The 22,787-nt window shown below is 46.1% G+C and overlaps 2 protein-coding genes across 8 annotated transcripts in view; one reads left to right on the top strand and one right to left on the bottom strand.

The window, feature by feature from the left end:
• Ctbp2 (C-terminal binding protein 2) overlaps positions 1-18,936 on the top strand; it is a 142,035-nt gene extending 123,099 nt beyond the window's left edge. For all 6 annotated transcript variants that reach the window (XM_021207963.1, XM_029535243.1, XM_029535222.1 and 3 more), the window contains 8 exons: positions 6,015-6,169; positions 6,397-6,541; positions 10,039-10,245; positions 13,687-13,901; positions 14,300-14,430; positions 14,943-15,070; positions 15,400-15,517; positions 17,584-18,936. In XM_021207963.1, coding sequence (XP_021063622.1) covers positions 6,015-6,169; positions 6,397-6,541; positions 10,039-10,245; positions 13,687-13,901; positions 14,300-14,430; positions 14,943-15,070; positions 15,400-15,517; positions 17,584-17,764 — 1,280 coding nt within the window. In that variant the 3' untranslated portion in view covers positions 17,765-18,936. The remainder of the gene's footprint in view (positions 1-6,014; positions 6,170-6,396; positions 6,542-10,038; positions 10,246-13,686; positions 13,902-14,299; positions 14,431-14,942; positions 15,071-15,399; positions 15,518-17,583) is intronic.
• Positions 18,937-21,723: 2,787 nt separating this feature from the next.
• The window catches only part of Zranb1 (zinc finger RANBP2-type containing 1), a 57,836-nt gene continuing 56,772 nt past the window's right edge, over positions 21,724-22,787 (bottom strand). For both annotated transcript variants that reach the window (XM_021207980.2, XM_021207973.2), the window contains one exon: positions 21,724-22,164. In XM_021207980.2, the coding sequence (XP_021063639.2) occupies positions 21,946-22,164 (219 nt within the window). In that variant the 3' untranslated portion in view covers positions 21,724-21,945. The remainder of the gene's footprint in view (positions 22,165-22,787) is intronic.

Below are 22,787 nucleotides of genomic sequence, written 5' to 3'. Positions count from 1 at the left end.
TGTTTCTGTGGTGGATAAGCATTGACCTTCAGGCTCCTTTCCTCATTAACACACAAACTGGGTTAGTGGCAGCTCGCTAAGGTATTTGGAGCAGCAAGTGGGCGACTGGGGGAGCCTAGATGATTCTCGCTTGGGAGCTTCAACCATCAAAACACAAGGTGCATTAGGCAAAAACTAACTTGCATAGGGCATTCTTGTGGCTGTCCCTCTCCTGGGATGCTGGGGTTTCTGATGACAGTGGTGTTTTCTGATCTTTGAAATGGTGTAACATAAAGTGGTGACTCTTAGCAAGATATCCTGTCTGTCCCTGTCTCCTGCAACTACCACAGTTGTTTTTACTGCTCCCAGAACAATTTTTTTTATTAGATATTTTCTTCATTTACATTTCAAATGCTATCCCAAAAGTCCCCTATACCCACCCCCACCCCCGCCCGCCCTGCTCCCCTACCCACTCCCAGAACACTTTTGCTGTAGTGTATATCCCGCCGTAGGCAGGATGGAAGCCAGTTCTAAAATGTGCTTAAGTGTGTTGGCAGAACAACATAGTCATCATGTGTGGGGTGCTTTAAGGTTGAGCTACATGTCAGTACCTGACCTGAATCCCAATGTTGGGTCTGTATTGTGAAATAATACAAAAGATATATCTATAAATAATACAAGATATATATATATATATATATATATATATATATATATATATATATATGAATATAATTTTTTTAACACACACACATACCAGACATCCTGTTCTAGTTTTCCACCTGATTTTCTAGAAATGAAGGCACTGTGCCTGGCCAGGAGGATCGGGCCACATTGGGAAATGGCCATATAATCAGGGAGAAGGCCATAGCAGAAGGGGAGCTTGTCTTATGATCCTGGGAAGACTTGATTGGGTCCTATGAGGAGTTTACCTTGCAGGTGATCAGGGCTCCTGTGGATGAAGCTGATAGCTTGCTGACTCAGTGGTCTCCCAGGTCACCTCATGGGTCTCAGAGCAGATGATGAGACCATTCACAGACTCAGCTTCTTGCTAGGTACTCATCGTCCTATGGCAATACATTTTTACCTTGGAATCTCTATAGGGGACTGTTTGAATTAACCAACTTCCTTTCAGTCTGACTGTCTTGACTTGACCTTGCCATTCCTGAGTACATCCCTTAGGTTTTGCTGCACAACAGATTAATTTAGAGACAGCCTGACACGATCCAGAAAATCAGGGCAACTGATGGAAAACATCTAGAGAATTTCAGCATACAAGAGGCTGTCTTGACTGCCACCTGTGAGCTCCCTGGTCTCTGCCTCTTTCAGATCCCAGCTATGCCAGTGTAAGGTGCCAGGACTAACAGACTTCACTGTCATCTTCTTCATGCCGTCCCAACGGCAAATAGTATCATTGTGAGTGTGTAGAGAGGAGGGTGACAGCAGCTGTAATGGGAAGCAGGGTGAGCAGGCTCACATTTTATAACAGCCACTGGAGATAACTCAAATTCTTACTCCCCTCAAGGACAGCTCCCGGCTGTACTAAGGACCAAGGACCAAAGTCTCAATATGGCCAACTTCACAAGGACTATGTCCCACTGCAGTAAGGCATTCCAATTCTTGAAATGCAAAGGCAGCTAGGTTCTTCTTTCTTTTCTGTGTCTAGGTGTTTTTGCCTGCATGTGAGTATGAATATGCATCAGGTGCAGGCAGTACCAGTGGAGGCCACAAGAGGATACCACAGCTCCTAGAACTGGAGTTCCAGATGGTTGTCAGCCACCATGTAAAGGCAGGGAAGGGAGCCCAAATCCTCTGCAAGAATATGTGCTCTTAGCTGCTGAGCCCCATCCCTCCATTCCCTGACGTTAGGTTCTTAATCTGCAAGCAACAGAAACTGATTCAGACCAAATTTTAGACATGAGTTCTTTTCCTTCTTCAACTTTGCACATATATTATTCAAAAAAATGGAAAGTGCGCCTCGGAAATACGGGGCAGGGTTGTGGGACAGGATCACCACACACTCTTCCTGCTAATACTTCAGGAAGCATGACAGCCATGGGATCCCAAGCCAGGAGATGGCCTTCCTGTTCTTAAGCAGCAAGGGTCATATGTGTGTTGTGTTAATGTAACTGTAGGTTAGACTATAATGTACCCATAATATCCCATTAGTTTAGTTTAAAGGAGTTGACGACATATCTGCTTGTAGCTCCGTCTGTGTGTCAGGTGAGATCATGTGTTTCTGGATATGCAGAGTCATACAGGAGTACAATGCTTTTTTTTTTTTTTTTTCCCATTTTTTTTATATCTAATTTTATTTTTGTCTATAGTGTGGCAGGGAGACTATGTGGCCAGAAAGCTGCCAGCATCTTTCCGGAAGTCATGTGTGATCTACAAGGCCTTGGAACCTTGAACCTGGCTTTACTGAGTGGCCGGCACAAATATGAACATCTTGGCTTGGTGTTGTCTTTGACTTTAACTTAACATTACTGGGGATAGCTTCAACTCTGAGCATCATTACACCCAGGGACTGGCAGTAGCCTGGCTGCAAACTGCAGCACCATGTTACCGTGCAGATGAGCAAGGCCCATATTGTATAGAGGCAATCCTAGAGCCAGCTAGTAATTGACACCAGGGGGACTGGCTGAGCTCCCTGCCCCACATATAATGCTGGGCACTGACCAAGTTCCTCTAACAAGCCTAATTGTTGCTGGACAGAGCAAGTCTTTGGGGAAGGTGGAGGGACACATTACCATTTTGGATAGTCACTGAACACCTTGTCTGGTCAGGTGTCTCCCCAGTGGGGAAGGCTGGGAAGGGTGGAACGGCAGCAGCATTGCCGGGTCCTTGTCAGTCTTCGGGTTTAGACATGTGGGACGGCCTTGAGTCGTGTCTCGCTGGGAGTCTAGACTCCATTTTGGAAGGAATCCTCATTAAGCACTGTGCCTTTGTCTTTCTTCCCCCAAATTCCCCTAGCTATTGAAGAAGTAAGCTATGGCTCCAGGCCAGTGCTCAACCTGATCCCTACCTCTGTGGGCCACGTGTGTATCCTTGTTAATGTAGTTTACAGTGGGATGTACCTAATACATTAAAAATGGTTCAGTTTGTCAGAATTGTTGAAAGAGACAGGAAATCTGCTAGTAGCTGTCTGTGTTTGGGGCTCTGCCTCGGATTTTGTGTTCCCTGATATGCAGGGGACATGTTCCCAGTTCTCCTCACACCTGGTGCCAGGTGGCTCCTGTCATCTACCCTGCCATCCCTGTTTAGCACCCTTTCCCAGCCAATAGGTCCCTGTACACACACACCACCACCACCACCACCACCACCACCACCACTCCTTTAGTTTGCCCTGCTATTAGCAGATTGGCCTCTGGGATTCATACCTCAAGCCTTAACAAGATGTACCACAGACCCACCTCGGCCTAGGGAAAGAACAAAGGATGGGATTCACCAAAAAAAAAAAAAAAAAAAAAAAGGAGACCAAGTCAGGAAGGGAAACGATCTCTAGGCAACCTGGATTCTGTTACCCGGGTAACAGATACATGCTCTGATATTGCAGATGGACATCTTAGTTGGTGGCTCTCAGCCACTCCAGATGCACTGGATGGCTCTTGTCCCCGGTGCTGTCCCCCTTGGCGAGGTGGGGTAAATTACTACTAAATCTTTGCCTAAACGTCTGACTTTGTGCAATGAGCCAACCCATTAGCACTTTTAAAGCCAAGCTTCTTACCGTGAGGGTAGGGTTTCTTACTTGTGTGTCCCGGTGCCACCAGCCCCTCCACCAATGTCTTGGGAGTTTGACCTTCAGTAGAAAGCAGGCAGGACTGATGTCACGCTCGTGTGCTGCAGCCTGTGTGCTCAAGTGCTCATCTGCCTAGCGGATGGTGCTCCGTGCCTGATTGACTCCAGGATGAATCCAGGTAGAGCTGTGTGAGATCACTGCCACCTCACTTGCCCTTCTGTGACCTGGGCACAATAGCCATGTCCAGGACCTCACCTTGACCTACTAAGGATAGATAGAGCATTGAGAGCTTTTGTTTTTTCATAGGGCTAAGCTGTCCATTATAAGAACCATGGACCAGTGAGGGCATATGGGGTAAAAGGATGTTAGCACTTGGGACCACTTGGGCACCTTACTGTACTTATGGGTCAGAGATTCTCAGGTAGGTGGCGGGTGCATGGAAGGAAATCCTCAACATCAGGACCTGACTGCCATTCAGGTGATGGTCCATGATTCCCTTCCAAACCCAGCTTGTTCTAAACATTCTCTCTGCTCTAGGCCCCCAGTCTGTTCTGAGATTGTATGATGTGATTGGTGAGTGGTTGGTGATAAGAGTACCAGAGGAGTGTGTGGCTAGCCTGTGAGGTACAAGAGGATCCATGTATGTCCAGTTAGGAGGGTCCTCCTATTTCTATTGCTGTGGCGAAACATCAGGACCAAAAACCACTTGGCGGGGAGAAGGTTTATTCCCGCTTACAACTGCCAGGTCATAATCCATTGCTGAGGGAAAGCAGGGCAGGAACTGAATCAAAAGAGTGCTGCTTACTCAAAAGAGGCTTGCTCCTGTGGTTGGTTAAGCCTGCATCCAGGACTACCAGCCCAAGTGGTGTGATACAGCCCACAGCGAGCTGGGTCCCCCACATCAATCATTAGTCAAGACAATGCCCCTTAGCAAAGAGGTGGAGGCCTGAAGGTGAGTTTGCTTTTGCAAAAGGCTTTTGCTTTGGGTGTCTCAGTAGTCACATAAAGGCCATGTGGATCCTGAGGGAACACTTACCTTAGGGACAGCCACATTCCCCCATATATTTGGCAGCCTCTGAGAAGATGAACAGACTAGGAGGAAGGAGTCAACCCCACTTGGAGCCTCTGCAAGAGGGGAGAGCCACAGATCTCCCTTCAGAGGCTGTTAGGCTGCTATGAGACTTTATCTGGATAAATGAAGGCTGTCCTGTTTCAATTTTAGTCCATCATACTTGTCTCCTTGACAAGGAAACAGCTGGCTGGGGAAGTGTCCCCAAATCTGGGTCCAAAGCAGGAGGCTGTGAGGACTCCAGTCAAGGAGAGACTGGGAAGTACAACAGTCAGGAAACCCTCCGTCCCCCACCCCCACAGGCAGGTGACCCCAAAGGGGCAGTGGTGTTGATCACTGTGAGAGTCCCCAGTCCGCTGTGAAGACAATTGAAGGGGAAGGTGCCTGGGCCGAGCTACATCCTGGAGGACCAGAGAACATGCACTTGAGTACCATAGGGAGTACAGACGAGGGTCATTCCTATCCCATATTTCCAGAATGGCCCTGGCTATCTCACTTCACAGGGTGATTGATAGGCTAGGGCTGCCTGCTTGCCCTAGGAGTTTCTGGAAAGTTCTTTCAAAACAAAGACACCTCTGCAAGCTTCTTCCGTTTGACTTGGGTTTGACTTGGAGGTATCAGACTACACTCAGCACCATGTTGCTTTTTTTTTTTTTTTTTTTTTTTTTAAAATGGGACCTGAGTTATATTTATGTGTGTTCATTCACACATGAAAATCATAAGGTAACTTAGAGAATCAGTTTTCCTTGTTCACTGTGGGGGATCAAAACATCAGACTTGGTGGCAAATGCCTTTGTCTGCTGAGCCATCTCCCCAGCCCAGAGTATTACATTATGGGACAATTCAAGTGAGCTACACAAATATCCTCCTATCCATCATTTGTGTGTGTGTGTGTGTGTGTGTGTGTGTGTGTGTGTGTGTGTGTGTGTGCGCGTGCGTGCGTGCGTGCGCGCGCGCGCGCACACACACATATGTCCCTAGTCTTAGAGAGAAGTGACTTCATGCCAGAGCCCTGCACTTAACCTACAGTCATTAAACCTGTGATCTATGAGCACTACCCTTGTTAGTGGGTAAGGCTGTGTCCCATTCTGCCTTGGACATCACGGCTGGCTCCACCACGCGTGCGTGCTCTCTATTTAACCTTGGCATTGGCCACTGAGATGTTCAGGGTGTCCCCTCGATCCCCTCTGCACAATGTTCTCACCCACTTTTCCTCTCTCCTTACAGGTATCCGCCCTCAGATCATGAACGGCCCCCTGCACCCCCGCCCCCTAGTGGCACTGCTGGATGGCAGAGACTGCACTGTGGAGATGCCCATCCTGAAGGACCTGGCCACCGTGGCCTTCTGTGATGCACAGTCCACTCAGGAAATCCATGAGAAGGTGGGTTACACCTTACCTGGGTCCCTCCGGGCCAGTGGATGTCAGTAAACACAGCCATCCACAGGAGCACATGTGTGTGCCAGCATTCCTGATCTCCTTAGCCCACTCTGCCACCTCAGGCACTTGCTTATCAAGACACCATCCAGCCCTAGCTCCATCCTATAAATCTGCCAACAAAATCTCCATGGTAACCGGGGACTCTGACCTGTGACTCGTGTCCCTGACAGGTGTTGAATGAGGCTGTGGGTGCCATGATGTACCACACCATCACCCTCACCAGGGAAGACCTGGAGAAGTTCAAGGCCCTGAGAGTGATCGTGCGAATCGGTAGTGGCTACGATAACGTGGACATCAAGGCTGCTGGCGAGCTCGGTGAGTCAGAGAGTTAGGCCGGATGCCCAGGAGCCATGCTCAGTGAACAGGAGAATGAGAAGAAGGCAGGATTCAGGGCTGTTGTCCTGGAGGCTGATTCCTAAAGGAGGCTTATTCTCCCTTCCCCATGCAACTATAGCTTTGCCTCCTTGCCTTAGTGCTCCCAGAAGGCTTAGGGTCTTGACAGTAGACTAGTGAGGTGTCCTTCCCAAGAGGCCCCGTCAACACACCACAACAAGCAGACCCTCGCCTGGCACCCATTTCCAGAGGGCTTCCCAGAGACAAAATGACAGGCAGAAAGCCAACCAGGAAGAAGCAGTACCTGAACGGCACTGGGGACTCCATGAGGCTTGGTGTAACTGTCAGCAGAGGCTCAAGACACTGCGTCTGGGCTTAGGGACACATTTGGAGTGTTCCACCCCTCATTCATGAGGCTTCTTAAGAGACGCCTCGGAATCACTGGAAACCCAAGCCTTGATGGCAGACACAGCAGCCTGGCCATCCCTAGCATGCTCCTGGGCCTGCCACCTGCTCCTGCCTCACCCCAGGGGTTCCTGTCACATCTGGCACAGGAAAGCCGGGTGTCTGTAATGCCTTACCCCGTCCTCTCTCCATCAGGCCTTTAGCTAGACCTGACCGTTCTGTCTATAGCACAGGGATATGCCTGCCATACTGGTTGCTCACAGTCTGAGCCCACAGCTTTGAGAGAGGGGACCCCTTGTTTTGCTTTTCAGTCTCTTTGCACTTAGGGAAGTTGTTTTGTGTACCTGAACCATAAGGTTAAGATCGGGGCAAAGAAAGCTGTACCTTGGTGGCACCAGCCTGTGTCTACAGTACATTCTTGGGAGAGCCTCACAGGGGAAGATGGGAGACATCTCAGGTAAAGGAGTAGTGGTCATACTCAGTCCCAAGCTTTCTACCCAAGTCCGAAGGAATGGTGTCTTCCTCTGTCCCTAGCCCAGCCATTTCCAGTTATATCTTCTCGTGAGTTCCCCTTTGGTGTGATGTGAGGCCACAAGCTTGAGTTTAATAACAACAGCTCCCTGGGTGGTGGCACACACCTTTAATCCCAGCATGGGGGAGGCAGAGGCAGGTGGATCTGTGTTTAAGGCCAGCCTGGTCTACATAGCAAGTTCAAAGCTAGCTTTCACTACATAGTAAGACCCTGTCTCCCAAAACAGAAAAAAAGGTGTCATTTCTGGGGCGCAAGCAAGTATGCTTGTGTTTAAAAACAGGTGTCTTGTCAGGAAGGGAACTGAGTTGGGACAGTGGTGGGAGACAGGGCCCATCACCCCTCTTCTCACACAGGTAGGTCCTGCCCGTGATCAGCCCCTCTTTTCTATTGTGAATGTTAGTGCCATCTCTGTGCTGGTCCATTGTGACAGGAAGCATCTACTCGGGAGGGTAGCTGGAGAAGCCAAGTGAACGTCCCTCTAATAAGAGTGTCCTTTATCTCTGAGCCAGCAGACCCTTTGAAGTTGTCAGGCAAAGAATGGCAGGTATGCTGAGTTTCTGGAAGGGGCTCCAGAAGAAGCAGTGCACTTTACAGTGGACCTAGCAAGGAACTCGCCTGCTCCTGTGTGGAGCCTTCTGTAACTGTACCTGCAGCCCATCATCTGTGCACCCAGCAGCAGCACTTTAAGGGCAAGACAGGCTCAGAAATCCACTCCTGACCCTAGCACTGCAGAGAGCCTGCATTACATAGAGGAACACCCTTGGTCAGTCCTTAAAAAGATGTCTAACTATTTGGAGCCATTTAATGGTAACTCCTACGTAACCTCATTTAACCATAGCTTTTCACTATGGACATTAGGAATAGACACTTGAAGGTAACCCTGAGGGAGAACATGTCCATGGAACTCTTTGGTGTGCTTACAGAGGACTTATCTCAAGTGATCAACTAACAATTTCTGTCGAGATGGTTCTTCTCGTCTTCAGTCATTAATGCCCATTTATAACTACACTTGCTTCCAGGCACAGGTCCCACCTCTCCACAAGGGGACTGGAGCCACGAAGCTACATGAGCACCTTGTGGGTTGGGTCGAGCAGACATCCTTCCTTGTTCCCCCTCTGTGTGTTCCACACTCAACCACTGCCTTTATCACATGGGGACCCGCAGCACACTGGTTGCCATTGGTCAGCTGAGGACAGCACTGAGCCACAGCTGGGCTCACAGCACAGTCTGACGCACCTTCCACTGGGCTTTTCCTTAGAGGATTGAAGATTGGCATTAGTGCCCAAGGTTTCTTGGGTGCACTTCTGCCCTTCCAGTTTACTAACAGCATTGCTTCACCATGTCTGAGGTCTGTGCTCAGCTCTTCCACATGCATGAGAACCTCTGCTAACCCAGGTTTGCCGCCCCTCACCTCCTAAGGGCAATAGTACCCATCATCAAAGTCTCTTAGCAAATGCCTGTGGTCCAGAGATGTCCTCTGCAGCCAGGCAGCCAGGGTGACCTGTTCAGGGTGCCTTGCTTCACTCTAAGCTGTCTGTTCTTCTGAGGGAGTCACTCATGGAGCCCTGGAGCCAGGGCAGCCGTGGTAGCAGGAGGAGACAGCCACTGCTGCTAAAGAGCGTTACGGAACTGTTCATCTCCTTCCTGTCTGATTTCAGTTCTCAGCCCCCAGTCTTAACACTAAGAGAACCCAAGGCCACCTTGAAAGTAGCTGCGCCTTGCTGCCCAGGTGCCATCTGTAGGTCAGGAGAAAGCTATTTGTCCTGAGCAACAGGATAGCCACATGCCTGTGCCACTGCTTAGAAAGGTCACATGTGAGCAGTCAGGGCCTCTGCTTTCTCCTATTTACTAGGCTGGCCACAAGATAGCTAGACCTTGCCCTGAAGAGTGGCCGGGGAAGCCACCCATTTCCTCAAAATGCCCTCTGCCCAAGAAGGGAGTGTCCAGACACCTCCTGGGGATTTGGGTTACTTTTCTGAGGAGTGAGTAATCCTCCTCAGGTGCCCTCTGGTCCATTAGGCAGTTTCCCCCAGTGGCCTCCTGTTTTCTACCAGCCACGAGCTTTAGGAATATGGATAGCTTTAAGATCAAGATCCTCCTGCCTCTGGCCTTCAGAGTTGGTGTATTGCCATGCTTGGCCTGAGCTATGTTTGCAAACATGATTAGTGAGTGGTGGTGTGGTGTTTTCATTAAGAGTGCATAAGGTTCAAACAGTCTCCCTGACTGTTATAGCTCTGGAAAAGGTCTGGGCTTCTGGCCCTCCACTCTGAGTCTGGCCTGGGTAGAGCTGAGACTGAAGAACCCACTGGCTTCTGCCTGCTCCTGAGCTCCTTTGGGTCTCATCGGGGATGGAAAAGGGAGTAGTTGGTCTGGTAGTGAGCTACGATTCAAGGCCATGGAGAATTTGGGTGACGTGTCGAGGACTGCTGAGCTTCAGAAACAGAGTGTGCTGAATACACTGGAGTGGTCCTCCATTTCTAAGCAGGGTGCTTGGGGATCCTGGGTTGTCGCTCACCTCTGTGCCTGGCCATTACCCTTTCAGGGATCGCGGTGTGCAACATCCCATCTGCTGCAGTGGAGGAGACGGCAGATTCGACAGTCTGTCATATCCTCAATCTGTATCGACGGAACACATGGCTCTACCAGGCCCTCCGAGAAGGCACACGAGTACAGAGTGTGGAACAGATCCGCGAGGTTGCCTCAGGAGCTGCTCGGATCCGAGGGGAAACACTGGGCCTCATTGGCTTTGGTATGTGGCCCTTGAGAGGTTTGGTGTGTGCTGAGGTAAAGGATCAACTTGCTCAGAGATAAGATCTGAGCCTGTTCTACAAGAATGTTTCTCCATGGCTAGTCAGGGACACAGCACGAGTGCACCCTCTGCTGTCACCAGAAAAGGGGTGAGCTTGGTAAATCTCCCTGGGGCAGAGGATAATGGGTTGGCTGTGTGCTTGTATAGCAACCTGGGCCCATGGGTCCTGAAGGCTACTGAATGCAGATGGCACCCTGCAGCAGTAACATGAAGCCACTGAAAGATTCAAGCCTGAGGGTAATGCCAGGCCACGGCCTTGGAAATCTCTTGTGAGGATGGGACAAGGCATGATCTTTCTGGACCTGGTAGTTGTTGCCATGGAGATAGTTGAGCAGAGGCCCTGGCAATATCAGCAAGTGCAGTAAGGGGAACCAGCGAAGCAGGCAAGTGTTATCCACATGTGGGCTGGAATAGGCCCACAGCTGGTTGCTGCCACTCACCTACTCTGTAACAGGCAGGGAATTGTTTGGCTTCACTGCCTCCATTTCTGGCTCTGTAACTAGAGGTGGTGGCAGGAGATATATGGTTGCTACTTCTTGAGACCCAAGTGCAACATGGGGTAGTTCAATTCTGGCTTCCAGAAAACATTTCCAGTTTGCATCACCTTTAGCTCAGAGCCAGGTGAGGGTCATGGCTTCTGATAGTCAGCTTGAAAAGAGGGACAATTGGCTGCATGACTCCCTGGCCTCTGGAGCAGTTGGGGTCTGAGTTCAAGTGATCAGATGCTGGGGAAGGCTCTGTGAGGTTTCACAAGGCTTCAGAAATGCAGTACCATGGGTGAACACTGCAGCACCCTCTGCTGGTATCCTCATGTGCTTGCTTCCTGTGACTCTAAAGTGCTCATCCAGTTTTGGAAGCCCGTCTTGTGGCTTGGGATGTATGGTCCTGTGGGCAGCCCTGAGCAGCCAGCCAACTGGTGGGAAGCTCTCTGTATTCTAGGGCCTTCAGGTGGGTGCTGGCTTTCAGCTTTCCTAAGCTCCCTAGCTTAGTTCCTCTACAGTCATGGCTGCTGCAGTCTCCCTGGCTCTCTGCACAGATCTGACCCCCAGAGCTGTAGAGGACAGATAGGAAGGCTATTTACTGGCTCATTAGAGTCACCTGGTGGGCATCAAGAGCATCCTTGTAGCTCTGATGATAACAACAGGAGAGCCTCAAGTGAACCTGCGATAGAACTGAGCAGAGGTCTCTCAGGCTGCGTGCCATATTTATAAAAATTGTCTAGGTATTTGCCTATTCGGATTTGATTTTGTTTTTAATTTGGCACACAAGGTTTTAGGTACCATTATGGCATTTTTTTTTTAATGTGCTTTATTAAAAACTAGAATACACTGAGCCGTGGTGGCGCATGCCTTTAATCCCAGCACTTGGGAGGCAGAGGCAGGCGGACCTCTGAGTTCGAGGCCAGCCAGGGCTACAGAGAAACCCTGTCTTGAAAAACAAAAACAAACAAACAAACAAAAACTAGAATACTTCTCATCATGTCACCTTTACCCAGGGTCCATACTTAACTATGTATGTACTGCCAAATAAAAGGGTTTTGTCTTACTATGGCCTGTGCCCTTAGGTTTTTCATCTACAGGGTCTGTCTATGATTTTGACAGTGCTTTAGACAGAAGCTCTCCGGGTCAGCATAGAGGGCAGTGATAACCCGTGTGCGAGGCGATGAGACACATCTCCACTGAGAATGGCACTTTCAATACTGGGTGTCTAGATCTGTCTTGGTGATCTGGGCGCCTACCACCTCCTGAGGTACTGGACCTACAAAGGCCTCAGGCCACCGTGCAGCACACACACACAAGAAGGAATCATTATCCTGTTAGGCATGGACCACATGGTGCGGGTCCTCGATCCCATGTTTCAGGGATGTCACAGAGTCCCTGACTCTGCCACACTTCCTGCCACCTTCCATTGTCCAATCCTGCTTGCTCCATTGCCACGCACTGCAGTGTGGCTAGTCCAGCTCCCGGTCAGCTGTGACTTCCAAGAGAGATGGCGTTGTCACTGCAGCTGTCCCTCTCTGTCAGAGTGACCTTATTAGTCCTTTGTGTGGGGGTGGGGGCTAGGAGGAGGAGACTACCAACCAGATTAACCATCAGCTGCTGGCTGTTGGGAAATCCACATCTCCCTATCATTTTCAAAGCCAGTATATGTGGGTGTACACCTGCCAGGGTGTGCTTGGGGGTCAGAGAACAAGCAGAGTTGGTTCCCCTTCTACAGTGTGGGCTCATTGTCAGACCTGGCAACCGGGACTTTAGCCACTGAACCATCAACACTGACCTGCCCACATCCTTGAATACTCTCGTTGTTAGTTGGGGGTGGGGCTTGTTGTTGGGTAGTTTTGTTGTTACTGTTGTGTGGTTTTGTTGTTGTTGACTTTTGAGATAGGGTCTTTCACTATGTAGCTAGCTCTGACTGTCTTGACCACTCTGTAGAACAGGCTGGCCTCAAACTCACAGAAATCCACCTGCCTCTGCTTTAATTCTCTGTTAGAATTAAAGGCATGCAGTTGGATAGGTGTTTGATAAGATGTACTTTGGAGTCTGCCTAGTTGAGATCCAGTCAAACCATCATTTTCAAACCAAAAACTGGTAGTGCTGTCAAGGGGGAACTGTGGGTTTGAGCCAAGTACGGCCATTATGGAGATCAGAGGGCTTTTGTGGCCCACTATCTGACATCCATTACGATTTGGAGTATCCTAGACTACGGGCTAGAACTGTGCTTCAGAATCTACTAAGCTTTAGGGGCAATGGTGCTTTGATCCTCATACCTCTCAGAGACAAATCCAACAGAAACGTTGATGTTCACATACTGAGAACAAGAAGGAATGACAGTGACACTTAAACCTGCCACACAAACAAAAATGAAAGAACAGGACAGGGAAGCATATTGGTGATGTCTGGACCCAAGGAAAGGACATATGACATTCATTACATTCTAAATGGGTATTGGTTTGAAAGTACCCATGATAAATAATTATTTAAAAGAATCCTTTGGGCTGTAGGTGGCTAATCAACTAAGAGTAAATGCTGTTCCTGGCATCCCTACTGGACAGTTTACATCTCTCTGGGGAGGCATTTTCTCGATCGAGGTTTCCTCCCTATAGATAACTCTAGCTTATGTCACGTTAGCATAAGACTAGCCAGCACAGATGCCCTCCTGGCCTCTGGATACCAGCACTTACATGCACAGACCCATAGACATAAAATATAAAAGTCTTTTTTTAAAAAGCCTCTGGCATCTTGACAGTATGAGGAGACACATTCTGCTTTGGCATGGTAACTCAGCACTTCCCAGCAAAAATGATAATCTTTGGCCAGTCATGGGATAAAGGCATACAAGATCTGCAGGCCTTACTCACCTGGACATTCTATCTCTGCACAGGTCGCACAGGGCAGGCAGTTGCTGTTCGAGCCAAGGCCTTTGGATTCAGCGTCATATTTTATGACCCCTACTTACAGGATGGGATAGAGCGATCTCTGGGCGTGCAAAGGGTCTACACCCTGCAGGACTTGCTATATCAGAGTGACTGTGTCTCCTTGCACTGCAATCTGAATGAGCACAACCATCACCTCATCAATGACTTCACCATCAAGCAGGTAATTTGAAAGCAAATGAGCTCAGACTTAGCTTCACTGCAGAGTTGAGTAGCACCTATCTGTCAAGGGCATAGCAAACTTACAGGGAAGTGTCCCTGGGACAAATCAGTAATAGGGGTTAGGACCCAGCTGGCTTCCATTCATCCCTTCAGGCAGATAAGCACAGCTCCAACATTTTGTACCTTACATCCCTGTCAAGAAAGAAAAATACTTCTGGCCTACTTTTATGATCAAGACTTCCCAACCCCTTCCCCTGAACTGCCACCTATAGTGGAGAAACACCAGACCCACAGAGCTCCAAGCTTGCCCAACTTTGTATCGTAAGCTTTTGTTCCAGAGATTTCCTCCTGCTACTATGATAAGATACAGATATAGCCAGCTTCTCCTTCCTTCCGCAGATGAGGCAAGGTGCATTCCTTGTGAATGCAGCCCGAGGTGGCCTGGTGGATGAGAAAGCCTTAGCTCAGGCCCTCAAAGAGGGCAGGATAAGGGGAGCTGCTCTGGATGTGCACGAGTCTGAGCCCTTCAGGTATGTGTGTGGCTGGGTATGCTTCTAGCTTCCTACTGGGTACAGGGGTCGGAGTAGGACTCTAATTCCACATCTGATCTGACACTTGGAATTTGAAGAACTTTCTAACACCAGTTCCTGGGCAGGAAATTCTGCAAATGATGGTTATTTACTAAAGTCACTGTTTTGTTCTAAGGACTCTGCAGTACTGTGAAAAGATCCCCAAAGGACATTAGAGAGGGCAGAGGCAAAAAAGCAAGGTGGTGGTGTCTTTTTGGTCTGTAGACCCTGGAGTATTCATTCTGGCTGGAAGGAATCTCTTGACTGGCTTTTTTTTCTCTGACACACCTGTTCCTGTAGTTGTGATCACTTGTTCCCCAGTACCCTACACTAGTGAAATCTGACACAGGGCTTAGCTGCAGTTAAAACACACAGCTACTGTCTCACATGGCCTCAAGACCTCCCATATCGGTAGTAAACTTAACCCCCTTTTTTTTTTTTTTTTTTTAAATGAATACTTTCCATTCACCCAGCTTCGCCCAGGGCCCATTGAAGGATGCTCCAAATCTCATCTGCACACCACACACAGCCTGGTACAGTGAACAAGCATCACTAGAGATGAGGGAAGCAGCTGCCACTGAGATCCGCCGAGCAATCACAGGTTAGTCCCCGACACCCAACATGTGGCTTTTTGTATTTGGCTGGTATTATCTGAACTAAATTTCGAGGAATCCTATATTCGAATTATAGAGAGAGGGTAGCTGAAGACAAGCATAGGCTGAAGCCACTATGTATAATAGGAAAATTCTGTGACCTTAAAAATAAACATTTGGCTCCAGCTGCTGAAGGAACCTGCTTCTCACCCTGTTCAATCACAAGAACCCACATAGCTGAGGTGTCCTCTGACTACCAGGCATGTGTCCTGGTGCACACACACTAAACACATGCTTCAAAAAATGAGTATGACTAATTACAACCCTCTTATTCTAGGTCGCATCCCAGAAAGCTTACGAAACTGTGTCAACAAAGAATTCTTCGTGACTTCAGCTCCTTGGTCAGTCATTGACCAGCAAGCAATTCACCCCGAGCTCAATGGTGCCACATACAGGTGAGAAGAACTGAAGTTATCTGGGCCTGACAGCATCATGTCAGGGAAGGAGGCAAGAGAAACCCAGACCTCTGGGTAGTTGATACAACCTTGGCCCTTAAAAGAATCAGGCATTTTAATGTCTTCTGTATTCTGCTTTCTGTTCCTAAAATCCCCAAGGTAAATCACTTTTTCCAAGGTGTTAGGGTTGATGATTTTTTTTTTTTAATTTTATTTTATTTATTTATTTACTTATTTTTGAGATGGTATATGCCCAAGCTGGGTTCAAACCTGTGCGCATCCTTTATATGTGTATGATCAGCCCAGCAAATTCCGTGCAGAATATAGGAGATGCAGACAAGAAGGGCTCCATAGTAGCCACCTTTGAGGTAATAATCCCAGGTAGAACAGCCTTCATGGGAGGCCACTGCAGACTCTGCACCTTCTTAAATAATAAGATCAGCATTTTCTTGTTTGACTCTTCTGTCTAGGAAGCAGTAGTGTCATTTGTGGCAGTCGTCATGATCGACCTCCATCATTGCTGGCTTCTAGGGATATTAATCAATTCCACTCTTTTTAAAGGAGAAAGACGCTGCCTTTTAAAAAGGTATCCTTTAGCTCTCTGAATCCTTAGCACCACGTGGGCCAAGCCATCTTTTACTGATGTGTGTACTGTAATGCTGCCATGACAACTAAAAGTGTGACAGCACATTATCACGTTATCTATTCTAGTTCTAGTGCTTGAATAAGTTGGAACGATGAGACTGGGTTTAGTTTAAATGTGAAAACTCGGGCTGGTGAGATGGCTCAGTGGGTAAGAGCACCAACTGCTCTTCCAAAGGTCCCGAGTTCAAATCCCAGCAACCATATGGTGGCTCACAACCATCTGTAACAAGATCTCTTCTGGAGTATCTAAAGTCAGCTACAGTGTAATTACATATAATAAATAAATCAAAAAAAAAAATTAAATGTGAAAACTCTGAAGAAGCTGTGTATTTGCCACTGGTTCATATGGCTCTTTTATTCCACTCAGTCTCCATCTTCGTTATTTGAGATTCTTTAGTTCTTTTATGACATAGTCCTACTGTAGTCCAAGTTAGCCTCAAAACTCATGGAAACCCTCATGACCTTAATTCAGGTGAGCCACCAGGCCAATTTTATCTCCTCTGTCCTCAGACATAATTGTGCACATTATAGCATCACAATCCCGTGTTCATTCATCTTAGTGCCCACCCTAAAAGCCCCTCTCTTTCAATTCATAAATCTCTTTGGCCCTCTAGAACATTCCTTAGGGCTTCAAGGGGTCAGAGCTTTAAGACTTGTTTTGTTTTGTTTTTGTGGTTTTTTCAAGACAGGGTTTCTCTGTATAGCCCTGGCGTCCTGGAACGAACTCTTCTTGTAGGCCAGACTGGCCTCATCTGCCTGCCTCCGCCTCCCAAGTGCTGGGATTAAAGGTGTGCGCCACCACTGCGTGGCGGAAAACTCTTAAAAATGAATGGTGCTGAGAGGTCCTGGGGCCAGATTGGCTTCCACAGTGTGAGATATCATTCTTGCTACCTTAGTTACAAAGGGAATGAAAGTTAATACGTTGACTCCCATTGTCTTTAAGAATCATATGCTCTGTAGGCAGCTCATGCACAGTGCCTAATGAATGTCTCCACATCCTGAGAAAGGCAGAGAACCAACAATAACCCGTCATACTCTCCTGGGAACATAAGACTAACTAGCCTAGAGGGTTCAGCCATTCTCATGAACTTGCATGGCTAATGAACCACAAGACCATTCCTCAGTTCTGGAAGCAAAAGTCCAGGCTAAGACCTGACTATGCCCCATTCTCCCCATTAACCCCAAATTTCCATTTTCTCAGTATATTAGAGATTAAGATTTGAACATGAAAATTCAGGAAGGAAACAAGCTTAATAGCCATTTTAAGTACTTTGTGAAATAAACAGGGTCATCACAAAATCACTTTACCTGACTGGTTATTTTCCAAAGGTAACCTTGATCTTAACTCGTACTTTGGGGTTAAGGATAACAAACCTTTGTGTACTGGTCTGAACTTAAGACCTTTTTTCTGTGTTCCTTAGGTATCCACCTGGCATTGTAGGTGTGGCTCCAGGAGGGCTTCCTCCAGCCATGGAAGGGATCATCCCTGGAGGCATCCCTGTGACTCACAACCTCCCCACAGTGGCACACCCTTCCCAAGCTCCTTCCCCCAACCAGCCCACAAAACACGGGGACAATCGAGAGCACCCCAACGAGCAATAGCAGAGAATGCCTGAAGCTAATCATTCAGATAAACTTGGGACCAAGAGACAGTAGAAAATGGATGAATCTGATGGTCTTTAAACTGATCCTGGACATCACTGATACTGCAGTGTTAAAGCTACAAAAGCTAGAAAACTGAAGATGGTATCTGCTTCCAGAGGTGTGGGAAGACTAGGACGTGACTATTAACGACCAACTTCTGTTATTGTGTGTTAAGTTTTTCATCTGTGCATCAAATCACAAAGAATAAATAGAGCTTTTCCTTTATCAATCCCCTGGGCACAGCAGGTCCTGCAGAGCTTGCTCTAGAATGTTGCATCAAGAGCTCCGAGTATCAATAAAAAGTTGAGAGGAAATCCCCATCAAGACTAGTCCCTTTGGTCTCCAGGGGCTGGTGCCTCCTTTGCTGATAGGAAGATTAAAGTTAAGACAAGATGGGGAGGACACTGTTTGCCTGTGTTAGACATCTCCACGCACAGGATTGAAGAAGTAAAAGCTCCTATACAGAAGGTTTCACATCTGAGCAGCAAAGTTGGTTCAGTAAAACCCTCTGATACAAAAACAAACAAACAAAAACAAAAAAAAAAGGAAAAGAACAAAAGAAAAAAGTATTAAGTTTCACAAGCTGTTTGTACTCAAATCTATTTTCTCAGTTTCAGATCCTCAGCTATTTTATTGAGTGGAAAGTCTTGGACGAGAAGGGTTCAAGAAGAATAATGTTGCATTTCCTTATGTCTCAGGAAACACTTTTTATGGTAACTTGTCAGATTGTCTATGAACAAACCCACTTTTTTAGACATTGATAAATTCTTTTCTTCACGTGATATTTTATACAAGAACACTTCAGATGTNCTATTAGATGTGACTGATTTTAACAAATCCTACTAGATTTGTATCAGCTAGTTACATGTTCTATTCATAGTCTTTTGTGAATCATTGCCTTTTTTGTTTTTAAAGATGGCCTATTTTGAGCCTTTGTATAGGTACATTCCTGTTTTTGTGACACAAAAGAAAAAAAAAAACTTTAAACTGTCCCAAACAGAAAAATAATGGCTATCAGAAATATGTTTTGTTTTAGTGTGAGTTATCGTTACTGTATTTGTTTATTGTAAAGGTGGACATTTTAGCATTCAGTGCAGTTTTCAATAAAAAGTAATTAAAATTTCTTTTAAGTCCTGACATTTAAGTACATCTCACCTATGTAAAAGTTAGCCCCTGAGATGTACATTTAAGTACATCTCACCTATGTAAAAGCTAGCCCTTGACACTGTCAGTCAGCCAGTTTCCAACTCTTGTGACAGTGTCTTATCTCACAGAAGTCCAAATTAGGCAGGAGGCTATCCTGAAGATGAGGCAGTGCTTTGGCGTGACGTCAATTCCAGAAACGAAACTGGTTAATTTTTAGAATTTTGATTTTAATATGCCCAAATATAGATGTGAACTCTTTTTGTTTGGGGGAGAGGGAAGGGGAATAACCTAGTATTTATAAAGTGATCACAGACTGAAAACTTCCACTTGTACTTACCTTCTAAAGTAGCACTCAATGCTCACAATTCAAGGTTCCTGAGAGAATGAAGTGTCTTGCAGTGTAAGCCTGACTGGCTGCCTTCTTTTCAGGAGGGTGTGCTACCTTAAGTGCCCTATAAAATGAGCTCACGTGGAGAGTATCACGGATCTTGTCAGTGACTGTGAAAAAGAGGCCCCAACCATCTACATACACAGCAATATTTTACTTAACATTCAATATGTCTAGTGTAGTAAACCTAACGGTGAGAGACAGAAAGTCAAATCTGAATCCATGGTGTGCCTAGGTTTTGTTTAATTAGATTGTGGTTGCTCAAACAGTTCTTTAGAAATGATTATATATAAACTGACTCCAAAGAACGACAACATCAGGATAAAAACAAAGTACTGGTTTCACTCTAGAAAAAGAACCATAAAGTCCACATAGTTATAAAAGTATTACTGTCCAGTCCATCTAAAGATACCTATACCTGCCACCCAGCCATGTATAATCTTTGACAAAGGACGGCATTACACTTTCTTGGGACAATAATTATGGCTGTTGGTTTAGTTCAAGAGCTCTTAACATAGCACTGATTTCCCAAAGGGGTTGGCCGTTTCACAGCCAGCAGTCTGCTAGAGAAACTAATGAAAGCCTCATTCCTGTCTTAAGAGTCCAAGAAATGGAGCCTTCTTTAATTCTTTCCCACAGGGAAGAATGGGTACCTATCAAATTACATGTGGTCAGGGTCACTGGTCATAAATAAATAAATAAAATAAATAAATACAGAGGGAACTCGGGAAAGGACACTCAAGGATCGACAATATGCAGAACAAGGCTCAATCCTGAGCCTGACTCTGTACCACGTGGTTTGGGTACAACACAGATGCGCACCTAGAGACCAGCTTTACCCTCTCCACACTCTGTGGCATATTTGGGAGGAAGGTTTTGCTTAGCTGGATTTCTGCCTCCTGAAAATCGACTCTCCACATGGAGATGAGCTATTCCAGATGCTATGGATGCTAAGTACTTAGAATGACCTGGTTATCATTCACTGATCAAAATGAAAACGAAATGGTCAATTTGTAGAAAAACACTAACTACTGGAACAGTAACATTTACCAGTATTGCTAACCACAATTCATTTATATGGAGTCACCTACTGTGAAAATTACTTTCTGGTTTTAGCATGCAGCATAAATGATCTTTCACCCTGGGAACACCTTTTTACTAAATGTTCACAAGAGAGAGAACTAAAGACATAACAGCTCATAAGTATTTTTTTCTTTTTAGTATTCTGGCAAACTTAAAAGTTGCATACACTTCAATACCATCTCATCAGAAAAACAAGATTTAAAGGTTTCACAGCCTTTTCACTGAAGGAGAGGAAATGTGTATTTGCTACTTTGCAACTGCTTGCCACATCAGTCTAAGTGCTTATCAGGACACTGCTTGTTGTGTGCCTGAGGAGGGCAGAAATGTTTACCCAGTACTAATATATACCTGAAGTGGTCAATTAACACTCTTCATAAATTTTTTCTCTAAAAGTATGGTCTTAACTTTAAATAATGCTACAACTAACCAACATGCAAAAATTCTCAGACTACACAGAAACTGATCATACAATGCATTGACCACCTTACTGCATTTTAAAAATCTTTATTCTGTACTGAACTGTATTCCCAATCAGCCTAACCAAAGGCATGCCCTTAATACAGCATCTGCTTAGAGCAGAGGTGACAAAGACAGAAGTATCTGAAGACTGTCTGCATGGCCGCCTGGGAACAGAATAGGTTGAGTCCAAGTGACTGTCACATAACCCACCCAGGGATGAGTGAGCCTACTCCCTTTCCATCCATCCATCCAGGGTAGAAATGCACAAATGCACCTGCCCAGAGTCGAGAACCCCCTTTATAGGGCACTCTTTCAAACAAATATCTAAATAATGAAAGGGGCAAATCAGAAAAATTGAAAACAACAGAAACTAAAACCCTCTTCAAAAACAAGAGACAATGTTTATGTTCACTCCAAAAACTTGCTAGTTTTTCTTGTAGTTTGTTCCTAAGGGTTTAATTTTTTTTTTTTTTTACTTTTATTGGGCACAACAGGAACTAAATTATTAATAAAATAAAGGCTTGTTTATTTTTATCTTGCCGTGGATAATTTGTACAAAGTTTCCAAATCTCTGAAACAATGGGAAATGGGTCTTGTATGGTGGGAGCAGGATGTCAGGTGCTAATGAGAGTATCTCAATGGTTTGTCTGCTATGTGCTTTTTATGAGTGCCCATGCTGGGAAAATGGTTTCAGTAACATGAAGATGCTGGTGCACTTTTCCTAGTACACAACTTCTTAAAACAACCACATGCGTTACATTCATAGACAGATTTACAATTTGAAAGAAAAAAAAAGTTTTGTCAATAAAATTAGGTTATTTTTTTTCTTTTTTCTTTTTTCTTTTTCTTTTTTACAAACTGTAGTTCAACCAAAGTTCTCCATCTCCTCATGCAGATGCACTCAATTCTCTCCAGTGAGTGTGGAACAGAAAGATAACTTGGGAGCAGATCCGGCAGGGTATGGCTCGCTCCATGCTGCATATTCTGTTTAGGATACCACAGTAACTTTGGGGCCACCTCAGACCTGATGCCTTGGTCTTTTTTTCTCCTTAGGTGTTTGTTTTCATTCATCCTCATCATCCTCATCTTCCTCTCCATCAGACAGGGATGTACAAGGCCGGATCTGTCTGTAGCGGTCAAGCCATTTTTCTACCATTTGTGTGACCAAGGGGTGGTTCCTCCGACGAGAGCTTTTCTGCATGGCCACTAGAACGCCCCCTTCAGGCACACAGCAGTCCAGCCACTCTCTGAGCAGCTTCTCTTGCTGCTCCTCATTACCTAGCTTTTAAAGGAACACAAGGAAAAGGCGAGGAACACAGGAAGTCAGACACTTGGTAGGAATAACCTGCAGCTCCTGTGATAATGAAAAAGCGAACAACTGTTTCTACCCCAACTTCACCCTTTTCTCAGTTTTATCATTAAAACCCAGAAGGTTTTTGTGTTGAAATTAAATGAGGAAACACAAAAGGGACTAAGAGAACACCCTAGAAGGTAATTTATTTGACATGCCCTCGGAAAAATACCAAGAAAAAGGTATCTGCTTCAGACATGACAAGGTAAGTTCACTGGGTAAACTACATTTGGGCTGGATTGTACAAGTTATGGTCTATTCTTTTCCTTGATACTGTGGCTTGTGTTTTATGGAAATTACTAGAATACATAATAAACAGCCAATAATTTTCTAGAACATGGGCTTTCTGGATATTCTTTTATATATCCCACTACCTCTCTGGCTGGTCTACTGCCTAATGCGTTATATGTACCCGCAGGTCCTTTCCCAGGCCCTCTCAACTCATTGTATCCGGGAGTATTAACGCAGGCAGACCTTTAACCCCAGATAGAGGGGCTGAAATTATAGGCCATCCTCTACACAGCGAGGAATAAAAAACTCTCATAAAAAAAAAA

The sequence above is a fragment of the Mus pahari genome, chromosome 1 (genome assembly GCF_900095145.1).
Source record: "Mus pahari chromosome 1, PAHARI_EIJ_v1.1, whole genome shotgun sequence".
Lineage (NCBI taxonomy): Eukaryota > Metazoa > Chordata > Mammalia > Rodentia > Muridae > Mus > Mus pahari.
Note: the sequence above shows the minus strand (reverse complement) of the source record. Positions and strands in the feature narration are given on the sequence as shown.